The sequence below is a fragment of the Mustela erminea genome, chromosome 18, assembly GCF_009829155.1.
Source record: "Mustela erminea isolate mMusErm1 chromosome 18, mMusErm1.Pri, whole genome shotgun sequence".
NCBI classification, from domain to species: domain Eukaryota; kingdom Metazoa; phylum Chordata; class Mammalia; order Carnivora; family Mustelidae; genus Mustela; species Mustela erminea.
The window spans coordinates 25991627-26006714 of NC_045631.1; the positions used below are offsets into that span (position 1 = coordinate 25991627).

At 54.2% G+C, this 15088-nt stretch overlaps 1 protein-coding gene and 1 long non-coding RNA gene across 9 annotated transcripts in view; one reads left to right on the plus strand and one right to left on the minus strand.

Moving 5' to 3' along the window:
* The window catches only part of MYO19 (myosin XIX), a 33154-nt gene that overhangs the window by 16659 nt on the left and 1407 nt on the right, over positions 1 to 15088 (plus strand). For 6 of the 8 annotated variants that reach the window (XM_032322023.1, XM_032322022.1, XM_032322027.1 and 3 more), the window contains 14 exons: positions 1644 to 1734; positions 2163 to 2334; positions 3959 to 4032; positions 4724 to 4845; positions 5003 to 5116; positions 5373 to 5549; positions 5851 to 6003; positions 7264 to 7371; positions 8276 to 8346; positions 10140 to 10243; positions 11856 to 12022; positions 12157 to 12286; positions 13414 to 13499; positions 14144 to 14446. In XM_032322023.1, coding sequence (XP_032177914.1) covers positions 1644 to 1734; positions 2163 to 2334; positions 3959 to 4032; positions 4724 to 4845; positions 5003 to 5116; positions 5373 to 5549; positions 5851 to 6003; positions 7264 to 7371; positions 8276 to 8346; positions 10140 to 10243; positions 11856 to 12022; positions 12157 to 12286; positions 13414 to 13499; positions 14144 to 14446 — 1872 coding nt within the window. Of the gene's footprint in view, positions 1 to 1643; positions 1735 to 2162; positions 2335 to 3958; positions 4033 to 4723; positions 4846 to 5002; positions 5117 to 5372; positions 5550 to 5850; positions 6004 to 7263; positions 7372 to 8275; positions 8347 to 10139; positions 10244 to 11260; positions 11369 to 11855; positions 12023 to 12156; positions 12287 to 13413; positions 13500 to 14143; positions 14447 to 15088 lie in introns of those variants that run through there. The other 2 variants (XR_004280734.1, XR_004280735.1) reach the window with 2 other exon arrangements.
* Positions 1298 to 2169, minus strand: LOC116578103. The gene is made up of 2 exons (XR_004280737.1): positions 2051 to 2169; positions 1298 to 1931 (listed from the first exon to the last, which is right to left on the minus strand). It is a non-coding gene; the product is annotated as an uncharacterized LOC116578103 (long non-coding RNA).

Genomic DNA, 15088 nt, shown 5'->3' on the forward strand with positions numbered 1-15088 from the left:
GTGCAACCTCTAAGGAGTCAGTTACCCTCTGTGCTACTGAGCCTAGATGGGGTGTCAGGATGGATAGGGCATAGGGGACAATGATTGACTGCACAGATGCGGTGGTTAAAACCTAACACAGTGGTTGGGGGCTCAGCGGGGGGAGGATGAGGTGCCTAGGTCAGTTACTACTGTAGTGATCAGAATATAGAATAGAGAACTAACGCGATCATAGCTTCGTCTAAAGTATTCAGACTTTAAAATCATGTTCATACCTCTTAGTCCACTTGTTTTTTTTCAGTAGTCCTACACATATGGAGATTATTCCCATTTTTATGCTTGAAAAGACTAGAGAAGTAAAGTGACCTCCCTAGCCCTAGGTCAGACATCACTGACGGTTTGTATCAGATGTAGGTATTCCGACTTCCCACTTTTCCCTCCTCTCAGAGTGTTGACCCAGGTGAGCTGGGCCCACAAGTGGCCTCCCTTCTCACCCTCCCAGAGCACCAGCGGGCATATATAGGGTGGGTTGGCAGCAGCCACAGTGAAGTCTGTGCGGGGAGATGGTGGTGCACTGGGAAATGACCTCTGCCTCTGGATGGGGGCTGCTCAGGCAGGAGGGGGTCATGGCCTGTATATGCACTGTAGGGCTAGAGTTTGGCCAGAGGGAAAGCACATGGGGACAACCAGGGCAAGTGGACAACAGTTGGGTTCTGGATAACAGTGTTGGCCTTGCAGTATCCTGACCCTCTGCCCACTGGGCATGGCAGTCTTCTCCGAAGGTAGGCTGTGGCCTCAACTCTAGTAGCATGTAGAGACCCCCTGCCTGGAACCAGACAGGGATGGTAGAGGAGGTCCTACTCCCCCAATAAGGGTCTGAGAGTTTTCAAGTTGCTGGACTTGAGTCTCTTCTCTGTAGCCCCTGGGGACTCATCCGTGTGGATCAGTGAGTGCACAGTCCGAGTGCACAGTCCGCTGTAGAGTGTGGACTGGGACAGAGAGCCCGCTACACAGTCCCAGATTCCACCCCAGGCTGAGCTGTCAGAAGCCCCACAGTGCTGAGAAAAGGCCAGAGGGAGCCAGGACCAAACCCCCACTGGCCACACAGCAGTGAGCCTGGCACCCAGGTAACAGTGGTATTGTCACAGCCTGCCCCTAGAGAAGGGGAGGCACAGGGACAGGCAGTGGGTGACTTAGGAGCTCTACTGGCTGCCCTGGGAGGCATCTGAAGTCAAGACTGCCTGGATTCTCATCCTACTTTCGTCTTTTACTAAGTCTGTGGCCTGTAGGCTTGTGATTTGAAGATTTTATTTTATTTTTTAAGTAATCTCTACACCCAATGTGGGACTTGAACACACGATCCCAAGATTGAGAGTCACACACTCCTCTGAGCCAGCCAGGACCCCTGTATGATTGAACTTCTCCCTCTGTCACCTCTGTCATGGGCATTATCACAGCACATTCCTCACTGGTAGTTGACAGGACTAAACAAGGTGATGCCTGTAACTCTTATAGAATTGTGCCGGTGGGGTCCCTTCTCAGGGGGCATCAATTAGGAGGTTCTCTTCTTACCCTGGTACTATTCAGCAGGAGACGGGCCCTTCCTGGGCGAGGCTCCAGCGCTGGAGAAAGAGCTCACACCATGTCCTCTCTTGCCCGCTCAGGTCCTGGCCGGACTGCTGCACCTCGGCAACATCCGCTTTGCCCACTCTGAGGACGAAGCCCAGCCCTGCCACCTGACAGGCGATGCCAAGTGTGAGGACAGGGTGGGGGCTTGGGGCTCAGGCTGTGGTCGTAGCGCCAGGGAGCAGGGCCCGCCCTGTCTGGAAACGGGCCAGTGTGGGCGGGACTGGGCGGGGAGGCCTGAGGGGGGAATTCGGAAGGTGATGCTCTTGATGAAACTGTGGATGTTGGTCCTTGCCCCATCTCTGGGAAGACAGCATCGTCCCTATCTTACAGATGAGAAAAAAAGAGGGTTTATAAAGTGATTTGTCCCACATGAGTCAGTGTGGACTGAGACCGAGAATCCTGGGTTTAAGTCATGTTTCTGCCTTAGGCAAGTCCCACTCACCTGAACCTAGGTTTATTCTGTCCCGTTGGGTGGGTCATGGTTCCACTGTGATGACTTCCACGTGGTCTTGTGAGAAGGGCTGTTTGGATGGAGGGTGATGTGTCCCTCTCAGGCTCTCTCAGGACATCAGCCTTGCTGCTGCAGCTTCCAGAAGACCCGCTGCTGGAGACGCTGCGGATCAGAACCATCAGGGCAGGCAGGCAGCAGCAGGTATTCCGGAAACCCTGTTCCCGAGCAGAGTGCGACACCCGCAGAGACTGTGTGGCCAAACTAGTCTATGCACGGTGAGCAATCAGGCCCTGCCCTCATTCCACATTCTCCGCCTATCTAGAGCTGGACCAAGCACCCTCAGGCAGTATGCCTAGGCCCCTGGTGAAGGCTTCTAGATAAATCAGGCACATTCTTCTCCATGCTTCCCAGACCCTTCCCAGATCCTTGGGACTGCAGGGAGTGGCTTCTGGGTTTTCCCTGAGCAAGGCCTTTGACCTTAATTCCAGAGTCCTCTGCCTGGGGAAGTTGCCACAGTCTGGGTGAAATTCCGCTCATTATGAAAGCATAGGAGCCTACCTTGCCCTTGGCCATGGGTGAGGAAAGCCTGCCTGACTCTGCCTGCGGAGCGGGCCTGGAGGGCAATCTGGGGCCATCACAGTTCCAGGCTTAGACTTCTGGGTGAATCGGCTCCTCTGTCTCCATGTGCCCTCGTACTTCATGTCTTTATGTTACCTGGGGATAATGATAGATGGAGGCAGAGTGTGGCCCACTATCTTGCACAGCGTAGTGTGCCGCAAGTGCGAGCCCAGAACATGGTGAAGGTGGGGTCCTGGCCTTTCCCTGGTCGGTTATTTGGGCATCTCCACCCTCTGGCCATGTGGGTAAGGTTGATTTCTCACCATGGCTTTTGAGAACCTTCAGGGTACCAAGTAAAGGTATCAAGGGCCCAGAATCCTCCAAAACTATGGGACCGAGTATATGCATGTGCTTATGGGAACTAAGGCCCTGGGGAGAGAGGGTCCCCCCGCTTTTGTGAACTTCCCAAGAGGCATTACTGGGGGAATAAGATCCACTGAAATGAAAATGGCCCGTGGCATTTAGGCTCAGGCCTACCCCCATTCAGCAAGAGACTTCATTCCCACTGCCCCAAAGCTGATTTCAAGCCAAAGACTTTTAAAGCCTTTGTGTCAAGTCACGGCAAAATGAGTAGATAAGATAAATATGACGGCCACAGACAGAGTGAGCCTGTGTGAAATAGAACATTTCATACAGGGTTACTGTATCAATTGGTCATTTGTGTCTAGTACCTCAGATGGGTACTTGAATCCCCTGTGGCAAAAACAGAAACCAGAGCCTGATTGCAGTAAGTTGCAGAGCAGTCACTTTAAGAAAAACTGTAAGAGGCCCCTTAATAGTACTGTACATAGAGCTGAACGTGTCCCCAGGACAGTGACTGCCTTGTCTTCTTGGGGGTAGGGGGGAATGGTCCAGAGTACAGGATGCCACTTGGGGCCACTGCGGGATCAAGTGGGGGCGTGTGGCAGGGTCTCGAGTTCTAGGCACTACAGGTCTGGTTTTGCAGGGGAGTCTAATGAACTTGGTTCTTTGCAAGCCTAATGCAGGCCTGCTCATCAGTTCCTTCCCTTCTAATCAAGACACCAGCTGAGTGTCCGGCCAAGTGACTGATGGGAGATGCACTCCCCATCTAGCCCCAGGGTCTCGTCCTTTGTTCAGCGTGCTGGCAGGACAAAACAGATTTCTGTCTTGTCAGGGGATAGGCACGACTATGGGGTTGCCAGGTTTGGGATACAGGCCCTTCGGAGCATGGCATCCTGGCTGGAGGAGCAGTGCTGCTGTCCCTCAGGCTCACCTGACCTCTCACCGGAGTCCTCTCTCCCTCCATCCCCATCCCAACAGGCTGTTTGACTGGCTGGTGTCCGTGATCAATAGCAGCATCTGTGCAGACCCTGCCTCCTGGACCACTTTCATAGGTAGCAGGGGCTCACCTTTTTGGGAGCACTCCTTCAAAAAAAGAACCATAGTGTCCACTGTGTGACTCCGGGCAGCTCTTTTCCCTTCTCTGCACCATCTTGTCCTCAGCCACCAATGTCTGGGCAAGATGGCTCGTGTTCTCGGTGCCCACATCTGACCCATCGGTAGCTCTCCAGGCAGACTCGGATGGTGTCTTGTCTGTGAGGGCCCCTCCTCCCCTGAGACCCTGGTCCAGCCTCAGGAAAGCAGTTGGGGGAGAGGCAAGATAGCTAGATTAGAGGGATTTGAGGGACATGCCAACATGGTTGGAACTGGGGTGGAAAAGTCAGGGAGAGGAGGAAGTCAAGCTCAGATATGGGAAGTTTGCTCAAGGGACAGTGGCATTTTAGATACCAGCTGGGCTGGTGAGATTAAGGCCCTCCAAATTGGATTGGACACAGAAAATGTTCTCTAGGCCGCCCCTCAATCCTCATTCAGCCTTTATTCCTGCTCTGAATTCTGAGGGGCCATGAAGTAGAGATGGGCCCCACCCCAAGGTGGGGTGTCCTCTGTGCCCACCGCCGGGTGTCATGCTCATTCAACTCCATCTCCAGGCTGCCAAGCATGCGCCTTTGCCCCAGGCTCCCACAGTCCCCCCAATACTCCATCTGCCTGGGCAGCAACCCCATAGGCTCTCCACCATCCTCTCAGGCCTGCTGGATGTGTACGGATTTGAGTCCTTTCCCAACAACAGCCTGGAACAGTTGTGCATCAACTACGCCAACGAGAAGCTGCAGCAGCACTTTGTGGCTCACTACCTGAGGGCGCAACAGGTGAGGGGTGGAGAGCTTCTTCCGGGGGCTTACCAGGAGCCTTTCGCTCCTTCTTTGATGCCATTCTGGAATATGCTGTGGTATTGAGACCAGCCATGGATGAGCCATCTTGGCCTCAGATCACGTTTGCCTTCTCCTGCCATCTTTTATTCCCTAGGAGGAATATGCAGTTGAGGGCCTGGAGTGGTCATTTGTCAACTACCAGGACAACCAGACCTGCTTGGATCTCATCGAGGGGAGTCCCATCAGCATCTGTTCCCTCATAAACGAGGTGGGGTCAGCTAGTGTGCTGAGCACCAGAGTGGGGCCTTTCTGGGGCCTTGGAGACTATACTGTGCCCCTGTGCCTCTGTCTTCCCATCTGCCAAATGGGTTTGCTAATCCCTATGTTCCTTCCCTCTCAGTGTCACTGTGATGCCTCTGTGACAGCTCTGCAGTTGGGGGGGGGGGCACAGGGCATGGGGACTGTGAGGGTTGTGGCAAGCCTGTCTCGTGTTTGTGGCTGACCACCCATCGTTTCCCATGCAGGAATGCCGCCTAAATCGGCCAAGTAGTGCAGCCCAGCTCCAGACCCGCATCGAGAGTGCACTGGCGGGCAGCCCCAGCCTGGGCCACAACAAGCTCAGCCGGGAGCCCAGCTTCGTCGTGCTGCATTACGCGGGGCCTGTGCAGTACCACACCGCAGGCCTGGTGGAGAAGAACAAGGTGAGGCCAGGCCATGGCTTGGGGAGGCCTGCATGAAATGAGGTGTTGAGTTACTGCTGCACATACATGGAAGTTTCCGGTCATGCACTCTTTCTCCTGAACATCCTCCCAGAATCCAAACTCACTTCTTAGGCCTACCTGCATGAGGTCCCTGATAATCAGGGATGAGCTGCCCAGAAATGACTCCTGTCACAGTGGGGCTCCTGTGAAGCCATCTTCTGGGGCCCTGTGAGCAGGACTGGCGCACCAGATGGGTGCATGCCACCTGCCCTTACCTGCTGCCCTTATCCTTTTCCAATAGGACCCTGTCCCCCCTGAGCTGACCGGACTCCTACAGCAATCCCAGGACCCCTTACTCAAGGTGCTTTTTCCTACTGACCCTGAAGAAAAGGCCCAGGAGGAGCCCTCTGGCCAGAGCAGAGCCCCTGTGTTGACTGTGGTGTCCAAGTTCAAGGTGGGTCTGGGGGTGCTAATATGTGCCTGGTTCACTCATCAATCTCATATATTTACCAGGCATCTCCCAGGGTTGGTACTGTGTGCTGGGGACCACTGATGAGTCACAGAAACATGATCCCATCCACATGGAGTTGGTAGCCTCACAGGGAAGATCGAGATGGGAAACTGACAAAGAGACATATAATTGACATGATTGAAAGCCTAGGATCTTGTGGGTGTGTGAGTGAGGGCCTCTTACCCACTGCTGATAGGGTGATTGTGGACAAGCAATAGTTCCTTGAACCTCTGTGCCCCATTCCTTCCCAGTTCTCCAGCGTCCTAGTCCAGCTGTCCTTGGCTGGTAGACTGGCCATGTCCCCCAGCACCTTTTGCTTTCTGCCCCCTCTCAGCCCTTGTACATCCTGCTCCCCCTCCCTGGGACGCCTGTTCCCCTGCCCCTGCTATTGCCCCCAAACTCCCACCCTCCATACCCCTTGCCCTAGTTGATTCCTTCTTCTCCTTCAAACTTCAGCCTGATCATCACCTCCTAGAGGAAACACCTTGTGGAGACCAGATTTTTTTTTTTTTTAAAGATTTTATTTATTTACTTGACAGAGAGAGATCACAAGTAGGCAGAGAGGCAGGCAGAGAAAGAGGAGGAAGCAGGCTCCCTGCTGAGCAGAGAGCCCGATGCGGGACTCGATCCCAGGACCCTGAGATCATGACCTGAGCCGAAGGCAGTGGCTTAACCCACTGAGCCACCCAAGGCACCCTGGAGACCAGATTTTGTTGGGACTTTCCTGCCTAGCCTCAAACACCCCACTGAGGGGGGCCCACCCCATGTCTCTGTGTCCCGTCAGACCCTGGGTTCTGAGCCCCAGACTGACCATGTCATTACCCCAGCACAGGTCCCCCGGCACACAGGATGGGTTTCTTGAGAGCAGCTGTTGCCTGAATGAGTGGCAGTGGCTTCTGAGATGGTGCTCTTCTAGGAAGATTGCACCGGTGAGGGTGAGGGGAGAGGAGCAGAGACCAGCCAGGTATAAGATCGCAGGTCAGGAAGATCCCTGGAGGCAGGGGATGAGGAGCATTGGGAGGTCAGGCCAGGAGAGTGCTTAGACTCCATGAGCACGTCCCATAATTGTCCCAGGACCCTCACAGCATCCCCGTCTCCAAGCTGTGAGGACCACTGGGGGTGTTGGAGGCTGTCACTAACCAGGGCCCAGCTGATGTGCGCCGGCAGCCCCAGTCTGTCTGACCAACAGTCTCCCTCCTGCAGGCCTCCCTGGAGCAGCTTCTGCAGGTTCTGCATTGCACGACGCCCCACTATATTCGCTGCATCAAGCCCAACAGCCAGGGCCAGGCGCACAGCTTTCTCCAGGAGGAGGTAATTCACAGAGCTGGAGCTACTTTGCAGCGAGTTCTATCTGGCCAAGGCCCTGAGGGATTGAAAGGCAGAACTTACCCTCCAAATGGAGTAACCAGAGTGCGTGTCTCAGGCTGTCTCACATGAGGGCGTCTTGTATTCCCTGCTTTGGCAGCATGGTCATGTATGGTTTCATGGTCTGTGCACGGCACAGTAAGCTAGTCAAGATGTCCCCCTGCATCTGACGCTCTGTCACTGGCTGTGCCCTGCTGAGACCAAAGCTGCCCTGTGGGACAGGTGACTCTTGTGATTCACTGAAAGCCTGCGTCGCCTTAGAGTCAGCACAGTGCAGCCATTTCTGTCAAGTTGTTGCTGATTTGCACAAATGCAGTCGGCCAGCAGCTGGCCTTTGTTCAGGGTACCGATCTCTGTGGTGTGGATGAGGTCTGAGTGCTGCAGAGTGCTGGAGAGGGTCCCACAGCCAAGTGGTCTAGAGTTGAAGGCCAGGATCTCTCCACTCAGGTCCCGAAGAACCTTTACAGTATGATCTCTCCTCCCTCTTGGCTGTGATTTACTCTGTTGTCTGCAGAATATAAAATAAATAGAAAACAGATTGGGTTGGGCTGCATGGTGAGGCCGAGCCTCTGCGCTGGCTGGAGGGCTGAGACAAAAGCAGGACCAGCACTTGCCTCAGCTGCATCCAAAGCCAGGCATCCGATAAGGGTACCTGGGGCCACCTGGACCCTTTCTAGCAGGGAGATCTTCTTGAGGTCCCAAGGAGTATACCCCCAGCAGCCACACCTCTGGACAGCCTGCAGGTTCATACCTACCAAGGCCAGGGTAAGGCCTCAGAGGGCAGAAGGAGTGGTATTTCTGACCTGCTGGCCCCATGCCACAGGTGCCCATCCTGTCTCCACCCTTGCAGGTCCTGAGCCAGTTAGAGGCCTGTGGCCTCGTGGAGACCATCCACATCAGTGCTGCTGGCTTCCCGATCCGGTGAGTGGGCCGAGCCAGGCACGGGGCAGGACCAGTGCTGGGGTGGAGCTTGGGACTCGGGCATGACGAGCTGCCCAGCCCAGAGCAGGAGGTGGAGGTGAAGAGAAAGCAGCAAGTCTTCAGAGGTCAACCTGGAGCTCAAGAGGCTTCACTCGTTCATTTCGTTTATCCGTTCACTTTCTGTGTACTGTTTTGTAGCAGGCACTGTTTCTGGTGTCAGTGAATAAGGAAGGTGAGCCTCTGCCTCTTGGGGCATCCGTTCCTATGGACATACAAGAAGTACAAAGTTAACCAGTGCTAGGAAAGAAACCAAAAAAATGCTGCTCGGTAGACTAATGGGAGAAAAGAATCTTTGGGCTGTTGAGGGAGGGGCCCCTCTAAACAGCTCAGGCCTCTGTTAAGAAAAGGTTTGGGGGAGGAAACCGCAAGCACAAAGCTCCCAGTTTAGGAACTAAGATGCTAACGTGACAGGCGCATAGAGACCTGGAGGAGAGCGGCCGCATGGACCCCACAAGGACTTGGCAGTTTGTCCACAGGGCCTGGAAGCCGCTGGATGTTGTGAGGAGAGAGTGCTGTGCGCACATTGATGCTCTGTGGCTGCTGTGTGGAGGCTGGACATAGGGGTAGGAGAGAAGGGACATGTATGTTTAGAGAAGGCTGTTGCTGGTGTGCAGGCAGGATGGTGACCCAGATGAGGGGGAAGCCATGAAAAATGGAGTGAAATGGGGGAAATTGGAGTACCATTTCTGATAGAAACGGGATTGTGGGTTGGTTGACCGTGGGGTGTGGGCAGGGGAGCAATCAGCTTCCAGGTCACACAGGAAACTTCCAGGCTTCCATCTGAGGCTAATGGATGCATCAGGAGGCAGTTCCCTGAGATAGGATGTCTGGGGAAGGCACAGGCTGGAGGTGGGATGGGAGAAGAGACAGGAATGTGACCTTATCAGGTTTGTAGCAGCTGTAAGACAGGCTTAGGGCCCAGAGCTTTGGGAACTAGAGTGCGTGAGCATCTGTCTTCATCGTGGGCAAGGAGGAAGTCATGGTGGGGAGAGAGAAGTGCTCTGAAGCTGTTCCCTGAGGAACATTCACATTTATAGAGAGGGTAGGTGACAAGAAATCAGCAGCGGCAACTTGGCAGGAGTCGTGGGTGAAGGAGGAAGCCAGGCTTCCGGGGGTTGCGGGGGCTGAGAGAACTGCATGAAGACGGGGGCCAGCTGGGCACCTGCCAAGGCCAGGCAGAGCACTGACTGTTAGATTTGGTGGCGTGGTGTTTGCTGACGGCTGCAAGAAGAAGCACACGGGAACAGCGCTGGGGACAGAAGCCAGACTCAGGAGGAGGAGGTAGAGACAGATACAAGGTGTCACCAGCAGTTTAAGTGTTGCAGTGGAGGGGAGCAGAGAAATCAGGAGGAAGCAAGGTAGGCTCTGGGGTCAGAAGCCACAGATGTGACTGACTGCATACGCATCAGGAACCATCGAGCTGGGGAGAAGCCTGCAAGTCCCTTTGGAAGGAGGCAGGCCGCAGTCCCCTATGAAAAGAGCGAACAGCTGTTTGGGCAGATCACCTTGGCAGGAAAAGCAGACCCAGTTTAAAATGGTCTCCACTGGCTTCTGTGAATGACCACAGTCCTCCCTCCAGAACCACACCGCATCCATTCATCGCGGGCACTCTGAGGGCAGCGCCTCGCTCCACTGTTGAGTAGATTAAATCAAGGAACTCCCGTTGGCCCCAAGCTCTGTGCCAGGCTCACAGATGAAGTCACTTCATTTCTTCTGCCTCCCTCGGCTTCCAGGATCCCTCACCGGAACTTCGTGGAACGATATGAAGTACTGAGAAGGCTCTGTGCTCGCACATCCTCTGGCCCCCACAGCCCATCTCCTGCTGAAGGGCACTCCGGTGAGTGGGGCCCGTGTGCTAGTCACGTGTTCAACCACAGTTGACCGAGCTCCTATCCTGAGCCATCTCGGATGGGGCTGGGCATTCAGAGCAGAGGAAAACACAGCCCTGCTCTCATGGTTCTTAGCTCAGTAGGGGAAACAAACTAAAAGAAGACAAACACTAGGGAAAGTGGAAAGGCAGAGCTGAGTACAGAATGCCGTGGGTAGTGCTGGGGAAGTGTGAATCAGGGAAAGCTTCCTGGAGGAAGTAGTGTCTGAGGACAGATGGCATTGGCCAGGTGAAGAACATTCCACATGACAGGTAATTGGATGGAGGGCTGCATGCAGGAGACAACACTGTGTGTGTGAGGAACTCCAGGCCAGAGTTGCTTGTCCATAAGGAAGAGAACAGGTGGAGCTGAGACTGGGGTGATAGGCATGTCACAGAAGCCGAGCTTTATTCTCTGGGTAGATGGAGGCACGTCAGAGGAGGAAGAGAGGGACATCAGCCTCGTGCTTTCTGGAGACCACTGTGGGGCCCCTATGGCAGGCCATGGGAGTGAGGCTATTCATGCTGGCCAGAGTCAAGCTAGAGGTGTGGGCACAATGGGCAGTGTTAGGAAGAAACTGGTCAGACTGTGCGTGGCCAGTGGGGAAGAGAGGTTTGGGGGAGCTGCTGAGCCCCATAGGGCTGACTTGAGCTCCAGGTTCCTGGAGTCATCCTGTGGAGGCATCTGCAAAGCCCTCGGCAAGCTCTAACGTCAAGGGAAGGTCTCATGTGGCCCCGGTTTGGGGGTTGTCAGCATGTAGGGTAAGCCCCCTGCATAGGTGGAAGAAGAAGCAGCCAAGGACAGAGTGGGAGGCCCCTGCCCAGCAGCAGTGGCTTCCACACACACAGCCCTGCCCTGGAGCCTGGCAGACCTGGGACAGTTCTGCTTTCCCTTCTCTCTCGTCACTTGCCTTTCACTCTTTTCCCCCACTTCTTTCCTTCCCCTCTCTTCGTGATCTGCTCTACTGCTGTGTCTCATGCCCAAAGCCCCCTTCGCCCCTGGTTGATTTTGCGGTTTCTCGTCTGCGGCGTCTTCTTTGGCAGCCTCTGTCTCCAGAGAGGCACTGGGCAGCAAAAGGTGGTCAGAGCCCTCAGGTAAATCCTCTGTAGGAGCCAGCCCTGCACACTGCGGGAGGGCAGGCAGGGGCACCTGTTGGGCCTCCCTGGGACTGGGATTCGTTCGCCCTTTTCTCACGTGGCAGGAAGTTGAGGGGTCAGGCAGAGGGAACGGCCCAGCTGACCTACTCGGCCCTCAGCATGTTTGGGGCCTTGGAACACATGCTTGCAGAGTAGCCTGGGTTTCCAGATGGGGGTCCAGGCACCAAGTACCCTTTGGCAGCTTGCCCAGGGAACCCACAGGCATGGAGGCTGTGGGCCAGCCCGGGGCCCAGCCACAAGTAAAGATTTCTGTATGCCTCAGAACACCAGATGCCTCCCCCCAAAAAGGTGGAGAAGTGGTTAGAGGGAAGAACAGGAGCAGAGAAGCCTGTGGAGTAGTGGGGAGACCAGAACTGGTTTCTCAAGTCCACAGAAGTGTGTAGATGACCAAGAGCTGATGGGACCTCCATCTCCCATCCCACAGAAAGGTCTCCGTGCACCGAGGTGGCCACTCTGCAAGCTGTCCTCCAGGACATCCTCCACACTCTTCCAGCTCTGACTCAGGCAGCAGCCACACTTGGTGACCCCACTAAGGCCACACCAGCCCCAGTTCACTGTGGCAAGACCAAGGTGTTCATGACGGACTCCATGGTAAGCTGGTTGACGGTGAGGAGGGGAGTTCTCCGAAGCCAGCCGCTTCCTCTCCTCAGTACCACGGGATCTGGAACCACTTCGGGGCCGTGGGAGGAGAGGCTGAGACCCTCAGCGGATACCCCTTCTCCCAGCTGGAGCTTCTGGAACACAGACGCGCCCAGGTGCTGGAGCAGTGTGCCCGCCGCATCCAAGGCAGCTGGAGGCGACACTGGCATCGCAAGCAGGAGAGGCAGAGGCGGGCGGCCATGCTCATCCAGGCAGGTAGGAGGCGCATGGGCCTGTGTGCAGACCCTGCGTGATCTGAGTTTCCTGCAGAACCTTATGCCAAGGCCGTGTCCGAGTCTCAGCACATGGATGGCACGACCCTATGGTGCACTGGGATTCGAATTCCAACCCACCTCACCCATTGTCTCCCCAGTCCAGTGAAAACCAGGTCACACTGCTGTCTGTAGGCAGCAGAGACTAAAAAATTGCCTTTAATTCCCCTTTCCCAGACCTAGAGGGTAGCTTATGCCATCTTCCTTTGCTTCCACAACAAATCATTATGTGCTGGGTCCAGGGCTTGTAATGAGTTTGAGAAGATCTGATTTATCAAAGGAAGAGACATAGAAAGCATATTCACAGCAGTCTTACCTTGAAAATACTAGAAACCACCCACATAGCTGACCATAGTAAAGTCATGGTTATGTCATGAACCAAACTTAAAATACAGCCAAGAAGTCTTTTTGAAGAGTATTTTAAATTTAATGGAAAACCTCTTCCAATGTGATGTTCAAATCAGGATACCAAACTGCATGTCAAGCGCGATGCCACCTTCCTCAAGTGTGTTTCTGTGTTTACAAGCCTAAAAAAATCGTGTAAGCCAATTGTAGAACTCTGCAGTGGTCAGCTAACAGGATTTGGATCTGTCTTTAAACTTTTTAGTTTTCTAGAATCCAAACTATTAATAGTGAATGGAATAGCCCCTTTTCTGAATGTAAAAGAACGAGAAAATGCTCAAAGTGCAAGAGAAGGAAATGAAAATTGCGACATGATCAGTCTACCATAGTGGGCGCATGGTGGGGTCTCTGTTTATGAATTCTTAAGGCCAGTAAGTAGCTTGAGCTGAGGATTTCCCCCTTGTTCCCCGGGCACTGCCTCGGGCAGTGCCTGAGGCAGAGGTGAGTTTGCTCCCCGCTGTCCTTCCACACGAGGTCTGTCCCAGCCTGATGCTCCGAGTGGTCTTCCAGAGCTTTTTGAGGGCCTTTGTTCCCTCCTGTAGGCGGCAGCGTGGGCTGGCCGTTCACCAAGGAGGCGCAGGTTCTGGGCAGCTCGGGCGTGGCTGCAGGGCCAGGCTTGCAGAGTTCTAACATTTCATTTACTTTCTTGTCTCTGGGCAAACCTGCCAGCCATCCGTTCCTGGTTAGCTCGGAAACACGTGCAGAGGCTGCACACCGCCGCCACGGTCATCAAGCGCGCGTGGCGGAAGTGGAGAGTGAGTATAGGACTCCTGTGGGCAGAATGGGTGGTGGCCGGCTGGCACCCAGCGGCCCTGGGCTGGAGTGCTCGCCCGGCACTGCATGGGACACCACCTGTCCCCCGGGACGCCTGGGGTGCAGAAAGGGCAGCATCAGCAACTCTGGGCACATACTAAAAATCATGGAATTCTGCACTTTCAAGGGGTGAATTTTACGGTCTCTCAAGTAGATCTCAAAGCTGTTACTTTTAAAGTAGCAAATATAAGGCCTGAGCACAGGTGCCTTGGGCACAAAGATGTTTGGCCACAAGGCTACATCTGTTTGAAGGCATCCAGCTGTTCAACAGTCCTGTGCCCTTCCAATCACCTTGTTGAGCTATCTTATTATAGTTTGGGTTTCCATTAAAAACTAACAGATTGATGGGGTACCTGGGTGGCTCAGTCGGTTAAAGCCTCTGCCTTTGGCTCAGGTCATGATCCCAGGGTCCTGGGATCGAGCCCCACATTGGGCTCTCTGCTCAGCAGGGAGCCTGCTTCCTCCTCTCTCTGCCTGCTTCTCTGCCTACTTGTGATCTCTGTCTGTCCAATGAATAAATAAAATATTAAAAAAAAAAAAAAACTAACAGATTGAAAGCTATAAAGTGGCATTCTCTTTTTTTAAGATTGGAATGGCCTTCCTTGCTTCGAAAGAACTGGATGGTGTGGAAGAAAAACACTTTTCTCAAGTTCCCCTTCCCACGGGCTCCTTCCTACTGCCACAGACACAGACCAGCCTCCTGGCAGCAATAATCCGCCTCTGGCCCCTGGGACTGGTCCTGGCCAACGCAACTGTGGGGATCCGAGGCTTTCAGAGAAAGCTGGTGGTCTGGGCCTGCCTCCAGCTCCCTGTGGGGAACCCCAGTAGCTACCCGGTCCAGATAGCACAAGGACAAGCTGGTGTCACATCCATCCGAGCACTGCCTCAGGTAAGCTGTGTGATGGGACAGCAGTCCTGCCCACCACGGCTCTAGGTCCCTCACACCTCCTTGCAGAAGGCAGGAGCCAAAGCCCGAGTCCACAGCAGGAGCAGGACTGAGGCAAGAGCTGTTCTGACCAGGGAAGCCACAAGCCTGAGCTTCCCAGCTGGCTATAGGTTTGGGTGGTTTCCATCATTACAACTCAGAATTTTCTAGAGTCCTCCCACTCTTTATTTATTTTAAAGATTTTATTTATTTATTTGACAGAGAAATCACAAGTAGGCAGAGAGAGAGGGAAGCAGGCTCCCTGTTGAGCAGAGAGCCCAATCCCAGGACCCTGGGATCATGACCTGAGCCGAAGGCAGAGGCTTAACCCACTGAGCCACCCAGGCGCCCCCCCATTCCCCTTTTATAAACTGTCTGGCTTCTCCTCTGAAATCTCCATTTAATTAGTCCCACTTTTTTTTTTTTTTAAATATTTATTTATTAGAGAGAGAGAGATCACAAGTAGACAGAGAGGCAGGCAGAGAGAGAGAGAGAGAGAGAGGAGGAAGCAGACTCCCAGTGGAGTAGAGAGCCCAAGGTGGGACTCAGTCCCAGGACCCTGAGATCATGACCTGAGCTGAAGGCAGAGGCTTAACCCACTGAGCC